This window comes from Paramisgurnus dabryanus, chromosome 8, assembly GCF_030506205.2.
Source record: "Paramisgurnus dabryanus chromosome 8, PD_genome_1.1, whole genome shotgun sequence".
Lineage (NCBI taxonomy): Eukaryota > Metazoa > Chordata > Actinopteri > Cypriniformes > Cobitidae > Paramisgurnus > Paramisgurnus dabryanus.
Window position 1 is genome coordinate 10773151 of NC_133344.1, and position 26729 is coordinate 10799879.

Genomic DNA, 26729 nt, shown 5'->3' on the forward strand with positions numbered 1-26729 from the left:
AAAATTCACAGGAGGATCCAGTTGATATTGTCATTTTTGGGAAATTGAAGTACTTACTACGCAGCAACCAAGCCAAGATTAAGCACTTTGTCTATTTAAAAAATCCAAGGTACTCTTGAGGTCATTCAAGTTTTTTTTTTAAAGAAGACATATCATGAAAATCTGACTTTTTCCATGTTTAAGTGCTATAATTGGGTCGCCAGTGCTTCTAACAACCTAGAAAATATGAAAAAGATCAACCCAATAACCAATAACTAAAAAAAAGCTCAATGAAATTTGGCTCCCCATGTGATGTCAGAAGGGGATAATACCGCCCCTTAATCTGCACTATCCAACCAGGGCACTGCATTTAGTGCAGAGATCAGCTCATATGCAATAAAAAAAAACAGCTCACACCTACAAAGTGGCAATTTTAACATATTTGTGGGGCTTTGAGCTAAAACTTCACATACGTACTCTGGGGACAAAGATTCATTTGACATCTCAAAAAAGTCTTGTGAAATTTTCCCTTTAAGATTTGAAAATGTTTTATTTTGAATCTTCAGATCAGACAACAAATGAGGAGTTCAGATGCAAAACCCTTTAAGGGTGTTTGACATGTTTTCTTGTAAATGACCATTATTTATCAGGTTCTTATGTTTAGGTTCAGTAATATCACAGCAATGAAAATGTTATTAGTCAATAACTGAAATGTCACTTTATTCATTTCATTGGTTTTGAACAAAATTGGCTGCAAAACCCTCTAAGTGCAACCAAGCTTATTTGGCCAAAAAATCCATTTCTTTAAACAAGACTTAATAAACATTTGCAAAATCACTAAATATGTAACTAGAAACATTGCTAATGATGAAAGTCAGAATGTAAAAATAAAGAAACGTAACCACACTTTAGGGGGTGCTGTGTTAATGCTACAGTCATGTTGTATTCTGTTTCAACTGCTTGCAAAGGGACACAAGTTTAAATGTGACCCAAGGTCGTTTCTTTGTGCCGACATTCATATTCTGTGCACTTAGAGGACTCTGCTGAAAATTGATGTGGTCTTTAGAGGATTCTGCCAACAAAGTAGTATTTCTAAATGGCCTGAGCTGGGATTAAGCAGATTAGGAGCGAAGGTATTTGATGAACGTATAATACGTGCTGAGAGCATTCGGTTAATATCATTATCTGATATTTGACAGAGGTGGTGGCATTTAGCGGTTTTGGATCAGAGTCTCAAATCTTGATGTTGAATGGATGGGTAATACCAGACCAGACCCAAAACATGAGGCAGCAATTGCAATGTAATGTTTTGATATTATTTTCTTTTTTTAAATAAAGAGTGTGGTCCAAGAGATAAAAGGAAGTAATTGTGAAAATAACACTGAGTCGAGCAATGTTGAGAAAAGACGAAGAGGAGGAGTTTAAAGGACAGAAGCATAAAAGGTCTTTATTTATGAATTTAGAAGAAAAGCAGCCCACTGGAGGATAGATGTAAAGGGAGATGAAAATGAAAGGAACGAAGGAGAGATAGCGAGATTTACTCTCTACCAGATTTTTCGCTCCACTGGTCCTGATGCTAGTTTTACTTCTTGACCATGTGTGATTCCTTCAGAAGAGACAGAGTAAAGCACAAAATAGACCTCTTATAAAATAAAAATTTTATTAACATGAAAAATCTTACAGTACCAATCCTCCAGTCGGATGGAATAAATTCAGACCGTCACAGTAATACATCATTTTTAGGACCCTTTTGGCCATCTGTCCACACTTTGATTTATCACACATGTGGTCATTTTACTAGAGTCTGAATAAAACGCTGTCTTAGTACTTATGCTTGATATTTTCAAAAGTAAAAAAAGAAAAACAATCACCGTTCATGCACATTCATTTGTTTTTGGAAATGAAACAGTTTGACCCGCATTAATGTTGAATGTGAATATTTGAAAACACAAGAACATCAGTTCATGTTGAACATCACACCAGCATACTTTTGCATTATTTATAGGGATACACAATTAAATGAAACTGGAATTAAACAAGTTTAGACATTATTTTGCAAATACCCTTTAAGTCAATTTAATTCATGACAGTTTTGTGTTTGTCCTTAGTTTTTGTATTATATTAAAAAGATGGGTACAAATACAATACAGTACAGATACAGTGTTAGACCAAAAGATAATGCTTGGAAAACTTAAATAAAGTGTCTGGTAAATAGCAGTAACAACAACAAAAGATACAATAAATAATACATAAAAATAACATTAATTTCACATGAATTAAAAACACATCATTTCGCCCACATTTTTAAGAGTCCGCTGTACACTAAAGTTCAACAAGACAAAAATATTATTTAATAAATACAAAGATTATTCATCATTAAGGTACTAAGAGAACCGAGCATGTGACCTCATCACAGTAATAAGTCGGATGAAAATACTTCATTACTAAGATTTGTTTACTCTCATCGTATAATTACTAAGATCAGGTTACCCATGAGAGAAAATACTCAAATATCACCACATAAACATGTTTGTGACATGATCGTGATGATTAAAGTGGCTGATCGCGTGACATTTTTAAATGCATAGAGACATTGGAGTCGTTTACTGTCGTGTGACATTAAACTCCATCTTACTAAGATAACACTGTGACTGCTGTAAACAAAACAAGTATGCCGCTTTCGCTCTTACGACATTTTTATTGTGCTTTTAAAACATCTCTCTCTGTGAATTTAGTCTTTTTTTGTGATTATAAAATTCGACATGGCTCACAATTAAATTCACAGCTAACCAGGTTATTGTTACTAAGTTTTAAAGACAGGTAAACTTGAGATCTTGTTCGGAGTATTTTAACATCCTGAACACTCTGGGGTGTTCTTCGGGACAGGGATTAGTTTAAAACAGAACTAGGCCTTAGTTTAGTAAAGTATACAAACATGCCTTACTAAAAACCATTACTTGTGCGCATTTTGAGGCAAAACTAAGGGCACTGATGTATTTTAAAGATATGTCAGTGCATTTTCAGTTTGGACAGCTCTTACATGTCTAATCCCTGTCTGGGAAACCGCCCCTCTATGTATTTGTTTTTTTTTTTTACTTTCGTCCAATTTACTGGAAAGCAATTTAGCCATGAAAAATAATAAAATCTTTTAGCAATGTTTTTCTTGCCAAGAGCTACAATAAACAAACTACCCAATTCACAGTAGTTCAGCACATTAGAAAATAAAATGAAACGATTAGTCTTAAAATGCGAAATGATTATACTAACAATTTCAATAAAAGCCTTCAGTAAATGCCCCTGATAAAACATTATTAATACAATCCATAATGAAGCTTTTTCTGTAAGGTGCCACAAACCCATTTTAGATTTTACACCATATTGCCAAAATCTCTCTATGCTACTGTTATTCATAGTTTTAAGACCAGAAAATTTGACCAGAAAGTGAAAGATGCATTTAGTATATCAAAGTAAACCTTGTATTTTTTGGCAGACTGTAGATTTGTCAAATTTGAGGCTTATTAAGCTCACAGTTCAGCGCACACACACATACACGCACACACGCACACACGCACGCACGCACACAGTTAAGTCCAATAAAGATTAAATACATATGTAATGAGTAAAAACATAAATAACTTTTCAGACTAAGAATAACAATAACAGTAAACAAGAAAGTTTTTCTGAGGTGAGAACAGGTTGTGGAGATTAATTATGAAAAGAAATAACCTGCACAGACAAAAGCAGAAAGTGTAAAAAACGTCAGAAATAAATTCAAATAAGTAAGGCATTGATGCTAATCTAACATACAGTATGTTAACATTCAGTGCTCGCATCATTCACATTTTAGTTGGAAGAACAAAAGCAATGATTATTTTGTTTATGCACTTGAAAAGCACACAAAAAAATCTATCTATAAATTAAACATCAGAATGAACTGACCACATTGTTGGGTTATTTTCCACCCAACTTTGGATCAAAAAGGGACAAACCCATCTGTTGGTTTAAATTAATCAATACAATTTTTATATTTGACCCAACAATGGGGTTGGGTTAAAAATAACCCAGTATTTTTAGAAGCTACAATATGTTTAATAAGTTTGTATTAGTGATATGATTGACCCAAAAACTAAAGAGTGCACTCGTCTCACTAAAAATGTTTTTTTATTTTTTATTAACACAGTAAATGTTTAAATTTGGGTTAAATGTGACCCTGGACCACAAAATTGAGATTTATACATTAGTGATGCTCAGGTTTTTTTCCAACCTGCGGGTCCAGCTTTTATGAAATTATTGGGCACGCCCCAGGCCACCCTACACTACTGTATCTATTTTTATAACCGCACCTGTGCCCATTAAATAGACATACTAGGCATTGCAATGTAAATGAAAACAGGCTTTATTTCAGCCTAAAGGTGCGTGGAAACAGTCATTATATATCATCGCCCTGTAAACGGGCAAAAACATACGCCTGTAAACCATAGAATCCTTATGTCATATGAATAAATAGGGGTGCAACGGATCACAAAACTCACGGTTTCGGATCACATTACGGTCTTTGAGGCACGGATTGGATCATTTTTCGGATCAGCAAAAAAGGATGGGAAAAATCTAATAACAATTCAAGAAATTACAAACATTTATAAAAACGATCAAAGTTTGGTCAGTTCAAATCGAATTAATTAAATAATAACTTTAAAGTCTTTATTGTATGAATTAAATATAATTATAATTTTTTAAAGCTTCAGATGTGATTTTCTTTAAAATCACTAGTAAGGTCTAAAATTATCATTAGGTACAGAAATCGATCCATTTAATAATAGATTTAAAGTCTTTATTGTATAAATTAAATATAATTATTATTTTTAGAGCTTCAGAAATGATTTTCTCTGTCTTGGGTTGTTTGATTAACATTAATGACACAGACTTAAGTAGGTTAATTGAGGTTACTGTCTCTTTAAGACCAGCACAGACTGGTTCTAATCTATACATACACTGCAGACATAAACAAATGTTTTAAATTGAAAAAGCATACTGTGGAGATCATTTTGTTTGTATGTGCCCTGTCAAGAACAGAAAGATTTTATGGATCAACTGCGATCAGTTGCAGCACTAAATAACAATATAGGATAATGATAAAAATGTTTACATTTACAAAGCAGCGTTTGTATTCATATAAATGCCTCTGCATGAGATTTAGCAGCTTGACCTTCCTTTATTTTAATGATTTAAATACCCAACCTTAATTTCTCCAGCATCTTGTCATTTCTCTGTTTATTTTATTGTTGTGGCTGGCAGCAGGAGCTGCTTGGCGCTTTGGCATGTGAGGCCAAATGTTTGGGGATATCACGCAAATTACATTGCCATAGACCTACGTAATAAAAAATGAAAATATATATTCCCAAATATTTTATATAGACTATAGGGAATTGCACGGAACATACATGTTTTTTTTTATTTTGTTTTTAATGACCTGCCCCACAAATTAAGTGACAATTTTTTACCCGCCCCAACCCGACAAGCAAATTACCCATGGGGCCCATGGGTTATGATACGACCCGCGCATCACTATTATACATCATCTGAAAGTTTAATAAAGAAGCATACAGTATGGTTTGTTAGGATAGTACAATATTTTGCCACAATTATAAATTCTGGAATTTGAGGGTGCCAAGTATCGAAAACAAATCCCCTTTAAAATTGTTCAAATAAAGTCCACTCTCAAAAATAAAAGTTTTGATATATTTACAGTTGGAAATTAACAAAATATCTCTATGGAACATGATCTGTACTTAACATCCTGATGATTTTTGGCATAAAAGAAAAAGCGATGACCCATGCAATGTATTTTTGCCTATTGCTACAAATATATCTGTGCTAGTTAAGACTAGATTTGTGGTCCAGGGTCACATATTACATCCCAGCAGGTTGGGTTTGTCCCTTTTTGACCCAACACAAGGTTGAAAATAACCCAGCATTTTTTTTTTTAGAGAGGATGTAGTCTATTTTCACATTAAAATATAAAACTTGACACTAAAAATGTGTCACATAATTAATCTGTGATAGTAATTGTAACTCTTTTATGGCTCAAATGCTAAACCTATGCATCCATCACTTCACTCGTTTAGGCTAAAATTACTGCAATTTCATCATATAAGTAAATTGTATGTCGCAACACATTCACAGATGTGTTCTGCTGGTGCACATTCAGAGCGTATGGTGTTTTTTAAACTCCCAGACAATAATGTGTATGCTTGTATTCATTTGGCACATTCCCACCGGACTGCACCTGCAGACCTCTCCGAGGAATATTGTGGGAATGTTATACTAAGAATGCCACAGTGTTTGCTTAAGTGCAGCTGTGGGAGTGCTCATATTGAGTTTGCATAGCAATAGGGGAGTCTCACAGGAACCTTTGCTGCAAACCTAAGGGAGCCCTGGTATTTCTCTGTTGAGTTTAATGAATTGGTTGCATAGGACAAGGGGAGGATGTAGTGTACTTACAATGCCAAAAGTGCTAATGAAATTGGAGCTCTGGGAAATAGTTTACAGTGCTAAATGGTCAAAAAAAAAAAAAACTGTGAGCATAGTTTTAGCTTTAGGGAAGGACTTGCAATTTCTCTCGAGGTGTGTATTTATGGATGGTTTGAGAAAACTATCTCTGACGGTAAGGGAAGAGCAGGTCTTACAGGGGTAGATGCTTGGAGAGGAATAATGCTAATCTTCTGCACTGTGTGGGTTAAAAATTATATCTTTCTCAAGCACTTATCTTCTAGTCATGTTTTATTGCATTGCTCTGAATCATTGGGTGCATCCCAAATTGAAGGCTGCACCCATATTCGAAGACCAATGAATTCAATGTGCCGAGACGAAGGTTGTCCTAATTCGGAGCCAGATGTGGCCTCCAAATGCATCCTTCATTTGTCCATCAGATGGATCCTTCACAGTCTCTGCTATCCCAAGGTTTAATGCGCGCCTGTGACGTCTGGGTAAAAAACACTTACATAACTGTATTTTATGGATTTCCAACAAATGAGGTATTTTTTGCACACAGTAATATGTAAAGTGAGTAGTAAAAACATTTTTTGAACATTAGTGGACTCCGTTTAAAATCATTTGCAACATTCTCGCATATTTTTTAACAATTAAACACATTGTGAAGTTAAATTGTGTTAGCCTTAGGCTGGTCATTGTTGTTGTTGCCGCCGCCAGGTGAATGTCTGTTGCTGCGCTCGGTCCCGCCCCTTGATGTCTCCTGCAGGAAGAGGCGTGGGCTACAAACTGACAGAAGTATTCTGCGGTATTCCCTGCGGAAGTTCTGATTGAGCAGTCCGTATACCACAGCGTTCAGACAGGAGTTAAAATACGCCATGAAATAACTCACCACAAACAGCCAATCGGGGACCAAGGGTGCAACACGGGGCGGGTCCACCGCTACAGCCAGGCCGATCAAATTCAACGGCGCCCAGCAGACGGCAAACAGCACGAACACGACGAACATGGTAAGGAAGTGTCGCAGCTCGCTCGGACGCAGCCGCGGCCTGACGTCGCTGGTGACGCGCCTCCTCACGCGCAGCACCAGCACCCAAATCCTCAGATAGCAGAAGGTAACCACGGCGATAGGAAGCAGAAAATGCACGGTCACCACGACGATAGTGTAACTCGCACTCGTCGTCTGACTAAAGGTGCACGAATAAACCCGCGGGTCATACGTCAGTGAGCCCAGGGCCAGGTTTGGGAGGATCGCAATGGCGGTGAAGACCCAGACCAGTATCAGCAGTGCCAGGGTTCCCGCCCGGCCGTAGACTCTCTCGTAGGTGTTGGTTTGACAGATGAAGCAGTAGCGGTTGATGGCGATCGCGGTGATGTTAAAGATGGAACCGATGACGCTCGCTCCCATCAGGAATCCGCTCACCTTGCACTCCATTTCCCCCGGCAACCAGCCAGCATCCAGCATGGCATGCAAAACCAATGGGTATGGATAGCAAACCACCAGCAGGTCGGCGAAAGCCAGGCTCACGACAAACGCATTACCTGCAGGACACACAAAGAAAAGTCAAACAGTGGCCTAAAATAAATTCCTTTGGTTGCGTTCATGCTAACTTTCTGAAGTAGAAAGAAACGTTACTTTTATGAATTCGTAATTAGACATTTGAAAATGTTTTGACAATTCCAGTTTTACCCAAATGACCACGACTTCAGTTAAGATAGCAATAGATTCAGGGTGGATCTGCACCAGGGGCCTCATTTATAAAGCGTGCATTCGAACAAATTTGTTTTCCACGGCAAAGTCCATATTTATAAAAACTGTCTTTGACCGTACGCGCGTTTTCTATGTGTACATTAGTTTTATGAATCACACGTGCGTGCTTTTGAGAAATGATTGTAAGATTAAATTTAGGACGTTTTCTAAGCAGCATTTTATAAATGAGGCCCCTGATTTGGTCTGAAGTCGGCAGCTCCGGTACGGATCTGGGGCTTCATTTATAAAGCGTGCGTACACACAGACGTGATCGTAATGTGGGCGTATGCAGAAATCCACGGCAAAGTCCATATTTATAAAAACTGTCTTTGACGTGGAAAAGTGCTTAGCACCGTGTCAGGGTCTGAGCAGACGTATGCACTTTTGCTTGTCCGATTGCCCAAAGATTTTGGAAAATAAGCCATTCTTGTTACTCGAAAATGATTTAAACATTGACAGGTGCTCTTTTATATGTCAATGACATTAATAAGGCCTTGTTTAAAGGCGGAAATCTTCAAATGTGCACAATTTCAAGCTCATTTGCGTTTTATAGATTTCATGTCTGAAAGTGCGGCGTACCTGCGTTTTTTATGCATACATTCACTTTATGAATCACACATGCACGCTTTTAAGAAATGATTAAGATCAAACTTAGGATGTTTTCTACGCAGAATTTGAAAAATTAGGCCCTTGATTCGGTCTGAAGTCAGCAGCTCTGGTACGGATCTTGGGCCTCATTTATGAGAAATGCTTTTGAGAAATGATTGTAAGATCAAATGTGCATTTTCTACGGAGCATTTTATAAATGAGGCCCCTGATCTGGTCCGAAGCCGGTAACGCCTGTGCAGATATGGTGCAGGTCTGCCCCGGAGTCTATCGCTTTTAAAAATAAAAGCAACCAACCAATCATTGACCAATCAATCAGTTGGTCAAAAATGATGTTGCAAAATCAGTAAGGCCCACACATACAAACAAGTCCAATAAATGATAAAAGAAAGAAAAGCTGTAGTCGACTCATCGTGCATGTGTAGGGACACCGGTGGGTTCACATCAAGTTCAGATCCATTAGATTGAGTGTAGTACACCGGAGTTCACCTCTACAGAGGATATGCTTGCGTGTTTGTGGCTAGTTTACCAGTGCATGTTAGGTCTTGCATGTGTTTGTGTGGTGGTTTGTTGGATCGTTTGGATCAGGTTGTATTTCCATTTTATTGTTTAGTAAATTTAGTCCACTGAACATACCCAGCAAGCAGAGGTGTAAAGTACTTGAGTAAATGTACTTCGTTACTGTATTTTTTGGGCTACTTTGTACTTGTACTGAGTATCAAAAATATAGGCAACTTTTACTCTCTACTCAATTACATTTTTGATTGGGTATTTGTACTCTTTACTCCACTACATTTGAAATGACACTTAACGTTACTCGCTACATTGTTTATTCGTCAAATAAAAACGAGACGAAAGTGTCAGAGGGTGAAGATGGTTAGAATCTGTGGTCGCGAGGTTACACGCACACACACAACTGAGGGACTTAATTTGGCGCTGCGCAGAGCAATCGTATGAAATCAAAGTACTGCGAGAGCGAATCAAATGCATATGGAGAAGTCTGGTCTCGCGGTACTTTAATGTCAAACGCTGAATGGCTTGCGTTGAGCCACCGTAGTGAGACATCTGCGTGCTGCGTATGTCATAAACTGTAGAGAAAAGTTCGCGTCTGGTCTGAGAGAAGAGATAAAGAGCAAACATATGGATGCATATCACATTTGCTTCAGTCAAGGGACCATTTTTTAAACATGTGATGCTACAATCAAAACAAAAGTGATGCGCGATTGCAGGAGGGTCATCCCGCAACTCAAAGGCAAGCACAAATGTTTAAATACTATGATGCTACTTGCAGCTAACCTCAGCTGGTACATAACTTGATATAACTTACTATATAAGCCAAAATAAACCAGCGAGGTCCTGTACTGATCGCCCGATTAACTTAAGTACATTATAAGATTGATAATAAGTGTACAATTTCACTGTCCTCACATTTAATCAAGTATGCTGTAATGTATTTACTGTAAAGAGGGATGCATGACGGAAGAAATGTAGTGCACTTAATGTGAGAGAGTGGTGTTACGTACTACATGTGTTTACAATTAATCTTTCAAATGAACAACTTCACGTTTTTAATATGCATTATCATATTTCTGTTAGTGTAATTTTAGTTTACTGGAATTTTTTAAATATTAAAATTATATCTTTTTTAGGATAGGCCTATATAAGAATATTTGGTAACACTTTACAATAAGGTTCATTAGTTAACAGTAGTTAATGTATTAACCAACTTGAACAAACCATGAGAAATACATTTGTTACATCATTTATTCATCTTTGTTAATGTTAGTTAATAAAAATGTAAGCTTTAATTGTTTGTTCATGTTAGTTCAGAGTGCATTAACTAATGTAAACAAGATTTTAATAAAGTATTAGTAATTGTTGAAATTAACATTAACAAAGATGAATAAATGCTGTGTAAGTGCAGTTCATTATTAGTTCATGTTAACTAATGTAGCTAACTAATGTTAACTAATGAACCTTATTGTAAAGTGTTACCATATATTTATATCACAAAGTTAGGCTATATATTTTTCAGCAAGGCACATTCAAGTACACAATGACACTAGACTAAAATTAAATGGGTTTAAATTAAATTTAATGTAGATTTCTAGACTAAAATCTCATGGCATTTAGTTGAATAAAATTAGACTAAAACTAAATCAATTCAGATGACAAAAATATGACTAAAACTTAATTTTATTTTAGTCAAAAGACTATGACTATGTTTAATCTGTGTTTGTTCTGCCAGGTCAAAATTTTGAGGTGTTTGATTTCTTTTCTATATTAGGAAATAAAACCTCATAAATAAACTTTCTTAGTTTTCACTGCCCAGACCTACAATGTCTCTTTGTGCTGAGGACTAGTGCATCTTTGAGCCAACATTCAGTACGAGTAAAAATACTTGAGTACTTTTAAATTGGGTTACTTTAATACTTTTACTCAAGTCGTATTTAAATTGGTGACTTGTAACTTGTAGTGGAGTAATTTTTACAGTAAGGAATTTGTACTTTTACTCAAGTATGGCTTTCAGCTACTCTTTACACCTCTGCCAGCAAGCAATTTTGCATTTAAAAGACGTCTAATACCCGTCCATACACAGCCCAGACATCTAAGCTGAAACACGGCAAATCGATACATGCATTCAATACATCAAAAATTCAGGTCTATACATAAAAGACCATTTAAGATCTATCATTCATTCATTCTCATCTCTTAATATTTCTCTCCTCATTTTGTCTTTCTCTTTTGGGTCTGTCAGTGTCTGCTGTCGATTTCTCTAGGCGTATTCTGATCCTCTTTTCCTCTGGCTTACACTTCATTTCACCTTGCCTCTTTTCACTCTTTTCTCACTAGAAGATTAAAAGCTAAGGAAAAGTATCTCTAGAGCTGGACGTGTTTAATTGGATTGTCGAAAGTCCTATTTAGAGAGAAATTAGGTGCAATCTATTGATCAGAATCTAGTTCAGAATATATGAAGAGTTTGGTTCCAAAACGCAATAAATCCATTTGGACTAATTTGGGTAAAATGTTTTAAAGATGAAAACCACTATTTTCTTTTACAAACTTTCAGGTAGCATCTTTAGGTTATAATAACATTAAAAGTTTAAATCCATAATTTGATTTATCATACATAATTTACATAATTTAGATTTACATAATTTGAATCTGATTAAAAAATAAACATTAATGGCATTAATCAAAACACTTACTTTGTCATATTAAGAACACTGTCATTGCTGCTGTTGACCTTAGGACGTCGTCGCTGAACTTTTTTTTGACAGCGATCAGCTGTAAAATGTTTTGGTCCTGCTCGATTTTCGTTGACTTCGCGTAAAATAAGGGAAAGTTTTTCATTAGATCCCCTGAGGTCAATGTGTTAGTATGACAGAAACTTGATGCTGTCGTGTAAGAACAAACAACAGCCGGCATTTTTTCTTCACCTGAGTGCCTATTCGATTTTGATGGCTTACGTTTCTTCCCTGCCACAGAAAACCATCACAGGTTTATCAATGCGATCAAAATGATTATTTTGTTTTTGTTTATTTGTTGATCACAAAGTACAAAGTAGATGAGGAAAACTAGGATTCTGTGCACTGTAAAAAATTCTTTGCTGCCTTAACATTTTTTGTTAAATCAACTCAGATTTACAAGTCATGTCAACAGAGATGAGTTGTCACAACTTATAAAATATAGTTGAGAAAAGTCACAACTCACCTGTAGTTATAACAACTCATCTCTAGTCAAGATAAATAATAGTAAGTTGAAATGACTTATAAATCCGAGTTGATTCAACAAAAAATGTTAAGGCAGCAAAGTATTTTTTACACGGTGTGTATTCTACGCACCACCATTATTGTTTACAATGCGTGGAATGGTGCGCTGTGATTGGTTAAGCATATTTATTGCATTCTGCAGAGAAAGAGGACTGCCGTTTGTCACGGTTTGGAAAAAAGCGAAAAAGATGACAGAATAACACAGCAGATATCGGATTTTGTGTAAAATGAAGAACTGACTTTTTTTAAAACTGTCCTGATACAATACTGATTTTGGCGGTAACAATTTATTTTTTTAAATGCTGTTTATCGCGTTTTGGTACCAAACTCTTCATATTACTGTATACAGTGTTTGAATGATTTATTAGTGGTTTCTCGCTACAATATCAAAATTGACAGCCACAAATAGATTTGCACAGTGCGTTTTTCTCTACCTCTCACATGACAGGTTCTGTACACACGCCCGCGGCCCTCCACTGTGAATTTCATTCATACCCATTCACTTTCCAGCTGGCACAAAACAATGGCACTGATATATGTTAGGATATCTCAGTGCAAGATGTTTGAAAATGAAGGCAGCTCAAACATGCATTTTAGGATAAGCCATGTCCGGAAAAAATGCCCCAAAGTGTATGGGGCAGTTTCCCGGACAGGGTTTAGATTAAGCCAGTAACTTACTGTAGATTTAAACGAATATTAAACAATAAGTCTTTATCTTTACAGAATAAAACTAAAATACCAGCATCATGCAAAGTATTCTGGGAACAGAAATCTGATGGAAAAAACAATTTCTAATTTCCAGAATGTTGTGCATGAGGCTGCTTTTAATTTTTAATTTTTTGCCAGAAAATAACGTAAATTTAAATCTACATTAAGTTACTGGAAAATAGCTGCATAACTACAGCAAAAATGTGTACACTGTAAGAGATAAAACAACCACTGATATAGACCGTTTCATTGTTTCATTCAATACGAGTCTGGTCCGAGCTTTATTTCCGTTTTCATTTTTTTTTACGGTCTGACCACCTGCTAAACTGAACTCTTGAACAAATACCTTGTTGAAAATAACAAATGTTTTGGTTTCCTAGGTAATCTACGTGTTGTTTATTTTGCTTGTTATATAAATAAACTATGTTTAAAGGACTTTGTTGTTATTTATTCTTAGCAGAGTTTACTGTAAGTTACGTGTTGACCACGAAAGCCCCTTTTTTATGTTGTTACTGCTGAAACATCTATATTTTAAAGAGCACATATTTCATTGCAAAAAACACCGTTATTTTGTGTATTTGGTATAATACAATGTGTTTGCGTGGTTTATGGTTAAAAAACACATTATTTTCCACATAACGTACATTTTTGGAGCTCTAGATTTCACTCTCTTCCTGAAATGCACGGATTTTGGCACGGGCCTTAAAGGCAGGATAGGCAGGAATTATCTAAAAAACTTTTTTACAAATTTGTTTAAACCGTCTTTATATACAAATTCATAATTAAAATGTAAGTACTCTGAAAAAGAGAGTATAAAACTCGAGTGTCTGTAGACCTCTCACGACCATTCGGGACGAAACAAATGATTGGCTTGCGCGACTATCACTCTCTCTCGCGACCATGGCACACCCCTGTTGCTACAGAATCTGCCCACACATGCGCACACCCAATTGATTTGAACGTGCACGAGGCACTCTAGGAAGAGCAAAAGTATGGCAGAGAAAGAGCATTCAGAACTCATAGTACCTGCATATCCAGTCAGTGAAGGCAAACAAAGGAATAAACGAAGCAATCAAACACGAGTAAATATCGCGTGGCTTTTCCTCGAGTCGACGATGCGGTAGCGGTATTGTCTCCGGAGTGTAGTCCTCATCAGAGTCAACAATGCTTTCATCACGGAAACTCTTCCATGCAAAATACTGGCTTAAAGGCTCTCTAAGCGAATAATGTGCGACGTCACTTCCTGTTGATGTTTGAACTGTTTTCAAACAGACAGAGCGTAGCTAACTCCTCCCCCTCCCCCTCCCTTCCGTGCTTTCATGAACGCGCCCAACCCCCACCCCCAAATCCTTCTTGTCGTTTATTGGCTGGAATACTTTGTTTTGTTTTGTGCTGCTAGGTTTGGCCATTTGTTGATATTGCCGTTTGTGAAGCCTGGGCTGTCTACAGAGATCGCGTTTTTTTACAGTTTGATCAGCGGACAGACAGCAAGCAGATAGTGAGGAGATGTTTCCGGTATGTAACAAAAAAATTTTTTATGGTCTAAAACGCTTCAATTCGCTTAGAGCACCTTTAATAGTGAGTACTAAAAGCCATCCTATTTGTTTATATTCATAGTGATAATGTTAGGTGTATTATTACATGTGATTGTGACATGATGTTATTACATGCACCGCGCTCCCAGCAGAGCCGGTCAGCGTCGCGCGTTGATGTGTTTTGGGGGCGTGGCTTTAGAAGAAACCCAGAAGGGAGGAGGTGGAGTGAATGGAAAAATGAGCTGTGTTTAAAACAGTGGTGAGAGGTTTACAGACACTCGATTTTTATACTCTCTTTTTCAGAGTACTTACGTTTTACTTATGTATTGGTATATAAAGACAGTTTAAACAAATATGTAAAAAAGTTTTTTTAGGTAATTCCTGCGTATCCTGCCTTTAAGGGGCATGTAGATCAAAGTGTTAAACATGTCTAAAAATGGCAGGTTGATGCCGACTGTAGGCGCTAGCCAGCTTTTTTTAACTGAGCGCTTTGGTTGCTATGATACTTCTTCTTTGTTTATCAATTGTTGAACAATGCGTTGGTTGGTTGTTGTGATATTTGTCCCGGCCGTCCAATCACATTGAGAAGTGACATTGGCGAGCTAAGCTGTTCACCCAAAGTTTAAATGTTTTTAACTCTCGGCCGTCAGCGCTGAAAAATGCGGGGTGCCGGCGTTCATCGGAGACAAAACCGGCCAACTGCTGCTGTTTTCGAAAAGCATGGCGCTTCTATTGTATATAATTAAAAACATACGCCAGCCTAGGGCTAGCTTAAGGGGCTGGACACACCAAAACTTTTAAACGCGGCTGAAAATGCCTTGAGGACGCCGAATGCCACTGTTTTTCAGCTGAGTGCCAGCTTTCTTCAGCTGAGCGCTTTGGTAGCTGTGATACTTCAGCTGCGAGCCCGGTTGGTTGCTGTGGTAATGTCCCGCCCCTCCTCCACTGTGATTGGGCGGCCGTGTAAGAGAACTGACATTGATGAGCGGAGCTTTTCTCCCAAAGTTGAATCTCTTTCAACTCTCGACGCTCATCGCCGAGTAGGGCTGCATAACGATTAATCGCGATTAATCGTTTGCAGAATAAAAGTTTTTGTTTACATCATATATGTGTGTGTACTGTGTATAATAATTATGTATAAATAAATATACACACATGCATGTATAATTTTAAGAATAAAAATATTTATAGATTGAATATTTATATATAATATAAATTATATATAAATATAAAAATGTATATACACATGTAAATACGCCTTAAATACCTACATGCAAGTGTATTTAATTATGCATAATTATGATACACAGTACACACACATATATGATGTAAACAAAAACTTTTATTCTGCAAACGATTAATCGCGATTAATCGTTATGCAGCCCTATCGCCGAGCACGGAAAAACCACCGAGCGCCGGTTTTCAGTGCGGAAAAAACCCGCTAGCTGCTGGCTTGTTTGAAAAACGCCGAGCTTCCATTGGAAACAATTGAAAACATGCGCCGGCCGCGGGCGTAAAAGTTTTGGTGTACACAACCCCTAAGGGTAAATAAAACTTTTATTTAAAAGGATCATGAGTAATAATAATTGATTATACTATAAAAATGTGCTGCAAAGTTTTATTCAGAGCATTTTTGAGTACAAATTTTGTTTTGGTTGTGCAAAAAACTACTAACGTTGTAAGTGGACCGAAGACAATGAGATCATTTTAAAAAGCATGTCATGATCCCGAGTCTCCTGAGTTATGAAAAAACCTCTGAGCAGTCTTCCTCAGGGTCATCCCATTTCATACAAACCACACACTTACAAAGCTTTTAATTAACACTAACATTACAAAGAAGCATGCACACACAACACACAACAACACACTCTTAATGACAGCAATGAAGTCTAGTGCTTAGTCAACATGAGCGCTAATTAAATCTCTAATGACCCTACACTAACAAGGTCTTGACTAACTCAATCATTCTTTCATAGGGTAGAAACTGAGTGCTCTGCCACAATAGCACGTCTCTTCTTCACCTACCTTTCTGTGTGTGTTTAAGATAAATTAATGTGAGTATAAAGTGCCTCGTGTTATAGCGACAAAATCCTGGGAGACTTGTAATCTCTTGGCAACAATAATCCTGTATCAGAGGAAATTTCAGTGGGTGTGAATGTGGGTTTGTGTAAAAGGATAAGATAATTACTCTGGCCTTACACACACAAATGCAGAACACACAATTTTTATCTTTGTCAGCTATAGGTCACATTACAGTGTGTGTTGCTGACGTTGACAGTCTTCACTGACACTGATGCCAGTTTCAAATGACCTTTACCACCCCGACCTCTACAGTTTTCGAATCCACCCAACGTGTATAGCTCTTGAACTCTGACCTCTCCATCTGATGCTATTCTATGAAAATAAGAGAGATGCACCGACACAAAATTTCTGTGCAGATATCGATTACATAAAATGCTATCTGTCGATACAGCTAGATACCAAAATTTTGACCCTCATGTGAAAAGCATTTTCATGTTGTAGGAAGTTGTGAAAATTAAAGACGTAGCATTCACAGAATAGACAAAGGACGATTTCTTGATGAATTGCAGACATGAAACATCTTTAAGTTTTTTCTAATGCTGCGTTTACACCAACCGCGGAAGAGGTGGCAACGCAAGTGATTTCAATGTTAAGTCAATGTGAAGACGCGTTTGCACGCATGTGGAGGTCCCGCGGCACGGATGAAGCGTTTGGTGCGCAAGACGTGTTTCCTCCTCAATGCACTTGCCCCTCCACAAGAAGTGGATTTTTCCTCTGACGTGCGTCAAATGCTTGCTTTTTCGCGCATTTACTTCGCTCTTAATGCGCTAATGCATTCAAACTGTTCAAGCCGCAAACTAGGCGTGGTAGACACGATTTTGATGCCTGAACGCGGTTGGTGTAAATGCAGCATCAGAACGTCATGATTGGTTGTGCTTCATGGGTCAGTGGCAAAGAAATAAACATTGAAATTTTTTTAATTTGCATGTAATACGGTAACACAGTAGCTTTGCTCCACAAAGTGCAATGCATTGGGGAATGTTGACAGAAATCATGTCTTTACAAGCTTTACGGGATTAAGTCACACTTTTAAGAAAAGACACATTTATTTTAAATCAGGGAGATTACACAGCTGCAGGAATGTGATGAAACGCTGCTCAACTAAAGAATGGGTGTAGTCCACTCATCTCATTTGCATACAACTTACTCAAACAACAGGATTACATTCACTCCAGAGACAAGACCACATTGGCAACACATTGGCCCCATCTCAAATGGCACCCCAAACACTTATTGTCATTTTACAAGTCCACGCTTTTGTAAAGTAGTGCTGCTTTGCCCATCGGAAAGATGTCTGCTGTGAAGCAAACCACAAGTGAAAAGTGTGCATCAAGGGCGCATATCAACAGAAAAGGGGGGCGCCCATGAGCACCCTTCTGAAACCTGAAATGACAAATGGGACATACTATAGTCTACCACAAGTCCAAGTAAATTGCGCCATTTGGGACGCAGTCAAACCTGTTTTATAAATAAAAATGCTTTCAAATCTTCCAGTAAACAAGTCATGCAGTATGTAATACTCTACATTGTCTTTGAATATAGATTTGTGCTATTTACATTTGGTTTACGGAAGATACATACAAGAATTTGCCAGTCATAATGTTTACCATAGTTGTGTCAACAGCCTGGTTTCACTGTTAAAGGCAGGGTGCACGATCTCTGAAAGCCAACGTTGATATTTGAAATCACATAAACAAACACGCCCCTACCCCAATAGAATCTGGACCTTCTTTTGATAGACCCGCCTCAAACATACGCAATCCAGGTGACGATGCCGGTTAGTAGACACGCCCCTTACTGCTGATTGGCTACAAGTGTGCTTTGGTACTCGGCCCGACTCCCTTTTCCAAAGCATTTTTTAAAAAGCGTGCACCCCGCCTTTAATACGTAGTATTAATACACAACTTTCAAAAACACAAAACACATTTTTTGTACGTTTTGCAACATTTAATCGTAGCATTATTCTGTTTTACAACTACAAAATGTATACCATAAAGATTGCTGTATAATAATAAGTCGCAACGTTCCATTTTAAGATATGGGCCGATAATGTGGAAAAACAATGAAATAATCACGCACACACGCTTTCTCTCTCTAGCAAAAATGTAGCACTTCTGTTCATTCTTTAAAGTGCCTTTTGAAAATATTTATTAAAATATATACTTTACAATAATTTGAGCTTCAGTCTGGTTTACTGTAATAGCATTTATATTAATGTCTTTGGTCAAATTAAGCGGGAAAATAAACAGTTTATCCCTTTAAAAATTAAATGATTTTGAAAGATATCTACAAAAAATGGGTAAAAAACTTTAAAAAGCGATTTTCTCAGGTTTTCAGTTGAAAAAAAAGGCTAGACGACCATAATCCAAATTTCTATATCTTTAAAACCATTCAAGGTATGACTAGGATATCATTTGAAAGCTTATGTTTTCCATTGATACCAAAATCAAAATTTTGAAATTTGGGTCACTGTGACTCATTTTGCTGGATCAGGTCACATTTTATCAATAATGTTACCACCCTACCCCAAACCTTACCCCAAACCCTTTTTATGAAAAAAACCCCCCAAAAAACCATAATGTATTCTTTTTATATTATGCAATGTAACGGACAGAAATGTGTAGGAAAATTTTTGTTACAATTGTAACAATATAGCATTTAAAATATATTTTAAGCCACTAATACAGTGCTACTTCTAAACCTACCCAAAACAGTTTATTAAAATCATGTACTGTTAGAAATAAAAAGCATAACAGACAGACAAGTGTATTCACAATAATTTATTTATTGCGAAATTTCAAAAGCAGTACCAAAAGTAGTTAAAATGGCGATGTGCTGCAGCCGTGGTCCTCTCTGGTGTTTATGAAGTACAGAGAAATATTAAGTTATTAATCCACTAGGAAGTAAATTCGGCTTTTCTCTGTCAAGGCACGCATTTCAAATTTCAAAAGTACATCGACTGAAAGACGGCAGTGTCGCAAATCTATGACGAAGCACACAAAGCCACAGTGCTGAGAACGAGGGTCTCATTTATATTTGATCGTAAAGTATGCGTACGCAAAAATCCATGGCAAAGTCCATATTTATAAAAACTGTCTTTGATGTAGAAAAATGCTTTGCGCCACGTGCTGTCTGAGCAGACGAACGCACTTTTGCTTGCCCGATTGCTGCAGGTTTTTGGAAATATAAGCCATTCTTGCTGCTCATAAAGGGTTTAAACATTGACAGACGCTCTTTTATATGTCAGTAACATTAGGCATTGTTTAAAGGCGGAGATTTGAAACTGCTCAGCTGCGCAGAAGTTCAAGATCATTTAAGATTTATAGATTTCACATCTGAAAAAAAGGGGTATGAGCGTTTTCTGTGCGTACGTTCATTTTATGAATCACACGTACGCATTTTTGATAAATGATCGTAAGATCAAATGTAGGATGGTTTCTAAATTTGGATCTGTTCCTTGCAATCATATGAATTTTAAATGTGGATTATAGCGAATGAATAAAATTAACATCTTTAACATCAAATATTTTTATATATATATATATTTGATAACTTCATTAGATAAATTACTAAACTGTCTTAATGCCCCTCTGTCTTAAACTGTCTTAAAGTCACCAATGCTCTGACTTTAATATTTATGAATAGAAATATGTACAAATTTGTACGTCTGTTAAGCTGTTAATACATAATAGTTAACATATTAGTCCTGTCTACACGTCGATATTATATGTTTCAGTGTGTATTAAAACATAAGTAAACGTATGTGTGTGTATTCTCATGAGATCATGTTGTTGTCCAAGCAGTTTAAAGCTCTAAAATACATTGAAGATATCAACAGATTATATATAAAGATATAAAGATATCGAGCAAGTAAGAGCTTTGTTTTTGTGAAACAAAACTGTCAACATCTGATGCTGATTCTTTTTTGAATTACAATCTGACAGTATGACAACAGTATGTATTAGATTTGTTAATGTAGATCAGTTGTCATGTAAATAAACGTTTAAAGGATATTTTCACATGAGCACGAAACTTGAAACTTGCAGGAATGATTAAATGCGTGTAATGTCAGCACTGCCGTGATGAATTTCAGGTCCTGCTATCTGCTCCCTTGGTTAATCTGGACACAGCTCACGACAGGCAAATAAAAGAACGAAAATGTCATCACTTCAGTACTCCAACACTTCGGTGTATCCTTAATGAAAATTAATCGCCACCGGTTAAAGTGAAAGGTGCAGTCAAGTGTGACAGACGCATACGCACACCGAGACAAACGCACAACATTTCTCACGTGCCTTTGAGCATCTATGCCTATACAGAACATACGCAAGCTCATCATTTTATACGACATGCTGAATGTCACCTTGTGTTATACACACACAAGCAAAAGCACACAACAAGAGGTCACAGTTTACATTTTAACATACCTACATATAGCAGCAGTTTTAGGACTTTAACTGAGATACAGTTTGTTTGAGGAAAAGGATTAAAAGACAGAAATGTCCTTTGTTTTCTTTATCTGTCTTTATCCATCTCTGTGTTTTTTAAATTAGAGCACAGTTGTGCTGGTAAACGGGCACACTAGCGCGGTGACCAGGGCTTTAATACCATAATGAGATGATGCCACCTGCACATTTCAAGATAAGAAATGTCAAAAACGTCCAAAGACAGAATGACACGCATAGAAATGCATTCACTCTCACATTACTGTACATATCCGACATATCAAACTCTGACATAATAACACAGCCCTGACAAATGTTTTGACAGCCTGTCTGTTTAGAAATATTGCCATTCAAATCAATGTTTACTCACTCCATATCTCTTTCATGTCTTACTCCCATCGACAGCTTTTCATGTGCTCCACTGAACAGCGATAAGACCAAATGCATTCGCACCATTTCTGCTATCAACCTAAATAATTTTTTGCCCTGTGGGTCTTTGAAATCACAAAAGACAGGAACAACATCACATTATCAGCACTTCTACACGATTTATAAGCAGAGGAACAATTGGATATTTTTAATATCGCTCTATCATCATTACTTTGTTTTTTTAATTCTTTCAATTATTTCTTACCTTCTTGCTTGTCTCTGCTTTTATGAATAAATCACAGATAATTTTTTGTGTCTCAAAATTAGTCACTATTACTGCATATTATACTCCAGCCAGACATCATAAACTTAAAACATAGCACTGCCGGGTATAAAAATGCAAATGAAGATTCATAAATCGAAACCATATGGCCCTTAATATTATCGAATGAGGTGCTAAATAGTAAAATCACTATTATAAAACCGGCAGTGGTTCTTCATTCTGATTGGTTGAAACGCGTTCTAAGCCGTGATAAAATACCTCGGTAAACCCACAGTTCAGACCGCATTACATAAGTATCACTGCGCCACTGTTGCTGCGTACTGATTTATGAAAATAAACACCACAGTCTTTAATCATATTTTGAATTTGTCTACAATTGCACAATTAATGGCGATGTCCAGATAAATGTCAATAAATATTGTTGAGTCTTCTCGTCAATAAACAGAAAACGTTCCCTGAGGAGTTTCTACTTCACATTCATATTTCCGCTTTTATCCACTGGGTGGCGATCTTACCCCAACTTAAACACTGACGCATTCACTCAACACTAAAAACACCGTGTAAATTTTGATTGTGGCTCTGAATCTGATCTCTTAGAAAAGCTCTTCACAAAATTGAATTATCTCCGCTTTAGCTGAAAAATTGAGAGGTGATAAGAGAACAAATGAAGGTAGGATGAAAAGTTTTTTTTTTGGTGTTTGAAAGCGGAGTGTCTGTTCTTTCATTTTATGTTTATTTAAAGAAGAACATTTTACTGTAAGGCATTATTAAAACTGGTTGGAAACTTTAAAAAAAAAAAAACGCTTACGGGAAAAGAGTAAAGCATGCTTCCAAGCATATTTAATCATCACTTCAACAGTTGCACGATATAAATGTTAATGTAAAAATTAGATGAATGTTGATTTATGAAAATAAACACCCCAGTCTTTAATCATATTTTCATTGTGTCTTTGCTGCGTCTGTGTTGCTTAAGAACTGCGCTCTGTTGCAGCCACACTTGATTTCAGAGGAACTGCTTAGATTGGCGGAAGAGTAATATTTGTACTAATATAATTACAACTTATTTGTGTTTTATTTTATGAAATCCTGCTATGCATATGAAGTAACCGTTTTATAAAAGCAATAAGCCCCGCAAAGCAGTGAGGTTACAGTGCATTTTATAACAGCTAAGGGGCGTTGTTAGGCACGACGCGAAGTAACCAACTGCTTCTTGGGGCTTATTGCTTTATTCTGAGTGGATTTAGCTGGAATTGCATGCATTTTTGCTTTGTATTGCAAACACACACAGGCAAGAGTACATGCAGTTGATGTTTCAGAACACATTTACATAGTCATTCACATCTAAACGCACACAACATGTGAGAGATTTGTAAGTTTTAACAACAAATGCTTATAGTTATACCATAGAAGATAGAATTGAGCAAACACACACACGCACACACTTATGCTTCATAAACATTCAGTACTCTGTGATTCACGAGCTCATATTCTCTGCCTTCAAAGGTCTGTTAATATATCACTGTCAGTTGGCCTCGAGTGCCCCGTCATTATTCTCCGGCTCTCAGACTGTCTTTGATATCTGTCACTGTTATGTAACGTCAAAGCCTCCTGTGTATATTAAACATATATTATTTCAGGTCAAGCTTCGAACGCTCTGTTGTTTTGCTTGAATGAATGATAAATTAATGAATGAATGTCTATATGCTTTGTCTGGTTTTTCTTTAAAAAAATACTGGGTTATTTTCAATCCAGCAATGGGTCAAAAACCGACAAACCCACTCCGTTGGGCTGTAATTAACCAAATCTGGGGTTGTTAACCCAAAATGCTGGGATGTTTTAACTCATTGTTGGGTCAAATATACAAATTTTCACAATTTTTAACACAGTGGCTGAGTTTGTCCCTCTTTGTACAATGAGCAGTGGTGGCAGGTGACTTCTTTTTTTTTTTAGGGCGCTCGATGCAAAGTTCGTCACAACATGTATGTAGCCCGTCATGTGTGTGGTTCGTCCATTCAAATTCGTCATGTGTTCTGCAGGTCGAGTGATCTTATGTGCATCACGTGTCTTGTCAAAATAAGTGCCTGCTGCAGACGCATCTAAAGGGTTTATTTTAAGGAGACGCTTGTGTTTGCCCAGATACTCGTTTAATCTCATACATAATCAGAGTTTACTGTTAAGGGAGTGTCTAGCATGTGTTTTGTGAACGTGAGCGTCTCTTTTATCATAAACGGTTTTGACCCGTGTGTAGCAGGCACTTATTTTGACAAAACACGTGATGCACATGGTTCACATGATGCAACAAACACATTTTAAAAACACGAGCAACACACATGACACTCCGAACACATTTGAATTTGCGCCTCTCGGATGAGCAGTCACGAGCCGCCACTGACAATGAGTAGGCATGCACAATATACCGAAATATCGGAATTGTGCATATGGTAATATGCATATCGAAATAGATTGCAATAACTAAATAATTAAAAGATTTACATAGTTTAAGTTTGGCACATGAATGAGTGCTTGTTTGTGCTTTGACATGTGAAAGATGATCAATGATCAGAAAGAATGTGAAACATGTTTCTTATATGATTTTCAGGGTTTAAATATTTGAATAAGTATATGCATTATTTAGTTATTTAATTACTTTAATTTATATTCAAAATCGTGCAGCCCTAACAATGGGTACACAGAAAGACAAACAAGCAGAACCATTACTAAAATTCTTAGAAAGAAAGATTAAAGAATATAAAGGAAAAAGATTGAAGCAGGTTTTCAAGAAGCTTTTATAAAAATGATCATGGGTTTAATTGACTCATTAGGAATGAACTACCTATTAGTGTTCAAATAGCCAAGTTTTGCCATCTGGACGCGATAAAAATACTTAATGTGAATACTTCCACATCCTACTGAAAAGCCTTATGTGATATTCAGTCATTCATGCACAAGTCATATTGCACGTGAATGGTCGCATTCAGCGTGAATGTAGCTGCACTGTAATTCTTTAATTTCTCAGTTTGGCACGTGAAGCTTTTGACAGTAGCATATTAATGACCCTCACATGAGTCATACGAGCTAAATCCTGACCCACAGCTATACCAGCTTGTAAAAGATGAGCAATCACTATGAAAGGGTATTTAATATGAGTTTAAAGTTCCGACTTTTCATTGATGGTCTAACCTGCCACGCGCGTCTTTGGTTGGGTAAAATATTAATGAGTTACATTAACTTAGCCTATACACATAAATTTCCACATCTGACCCATGAGTTAAAACAACCCAACATTTGTAAAATGTAGGCTACAGTACTTTTACGCGTCTTGGAACGTGATTGCGTTGCGCTCAGTTATGCTTTTTTAAACCCAATAACCTTACTGTGTGACAGTCCCTTTAACACACAAACACGCATGGGCATACAGCTGTAAAAGCATGCACATCTCTTATTTTCAGTTGGAAAAATAGCGCGCGCGCAACTCACCGGCGTTTCTCAGTTTCCTATTTCTGAGCACCGAGATGATGACCAGCACGTTTCCGAGCACATCCACCACGCTCGTGAAGATCAGCACGCTGGCCAGCACCGTGACGACCCACAGCGGCCGCGCGCCCGCTCCGGTTCCCCACGCGTGCCCGTCCCCGATATCCGTCCCGTTCCTGATGATGGTGACATTCTCGGGCATGTCGAACAAACTTCACCATGCACCGAAGAACGGTGTTTTTCTCACGGAGCTGTTTCCATCATCATCTTCCCCACGTTTCTTATATTTTCAAGCAGCTTTTGGAAGCTCGCTGTCCGGTTTTGTTTCCCCATAAACGTGCCATATAAACACAGACGTCCCGCCCGGTTCTTCTTCTTCTGACTGATGAATCATATGTTCAACTTTTTCATGATGGTCCCGCTCTTTGAAGGTCTCCACGTCGCGAGCTCTCTTCAAAGTCACTCTGGGTGACAGCGCGTGCTGGTCTCGAGCTCCTCTGAGCGATGCGTGCCTGTGGCGTGCGCTCTGGTATGTCCCATTGATCGGTAATGTGGAAAAACGCGCGGGTGTGCGTTCACTCCTCATTACATTTTCCCTCTTCTTTTGTGTTCAGCACCTTACACTGATGCTGTGGCGGTTACGAGATATTCAGAGACACCCCTCCCCCCAAAAAACTGTCAAACGTGGACACGTTATTTCGCGTATGCCCAGCAAGTAGTGGGTATTTATTAATTCAGTGTCGGTGGCGACGGAATCAGATGCCTTAGGTCGGATGTCGTATCCCTGTTTCGGTTTTAGATAAACGCCCAAGTAACGAAATATTTGTGAATGGGATGACTGGGTTTTGACACCATAGTGTCGTTTAAAAACCTAATCTCCTTCATTATTTATTTACTGTTTCTGTGCGTTTGAGCTGCCGTTAAACAAAAGTATTCAACTTATATGATTACAAGTCAGTAATTCGGGATTTCCTCAATTAAAAGCGATTTCCTCAACGAGCCTCAACGCGAGTCGCGGTGGAGCGCGCTTCCCCTTGAGTTTTCGGTCCAGTTTTTGGACACCTCAAATTAAACGGCGGCTGGAGAGACGGTGCTCCTTGTTGTTGCCATAGTCGAGCCCGAAACCGCTGTGTGCGCGAGCACCCGCCATCGCTGTCTTCAGCTGCCCCGTGCACTCTCGCGCTTGAAGCGCCCGCGAACTTGCTCTCAGAGCGCGCAAGTGCACGTGAGGGCGTC

The 26729-nt window shown here is 37.5% G+C and overlaps 1 protein-coding gene and 1 long non-coding RNA gene across 3 annotated transcripts in view; one reads left to right on the forward strand and one right to left on the reverse strand.

Moving 5' to 3' along the window:
- The window catches only part of LOC141282498 (uncharacterized), a 110458-nt gene that overhangs the window by 48053 nt on the left and 35676 nt on the right, over nucleotides 1-26729 (forward strand). The gene's annotated exons all lie outside the window — the stretch shown is intronic.
- On the reverse strand, nucleotides 1579-26312 carry mtnr1ba (melatonin receptor type 1Ba). Its single transcript, XM_065280498.2, has 2 exons — nucleotides 25497-26312; nucleotides 1579-8010 (listed from the first exon to the last, which is right to left on the reverse strand). The coding sequence occupies exons 1-2, from the start codon at nucleotides 25693-25695 to the stop codon at nucleotides 7139-7141; spliced, it is 1071 nt and encodes a 356-aa protein (XP_065136570.1). The 5' UTR covers nucleotides 25696-26312; the 3' UTR covers nucleotides 1579-7138.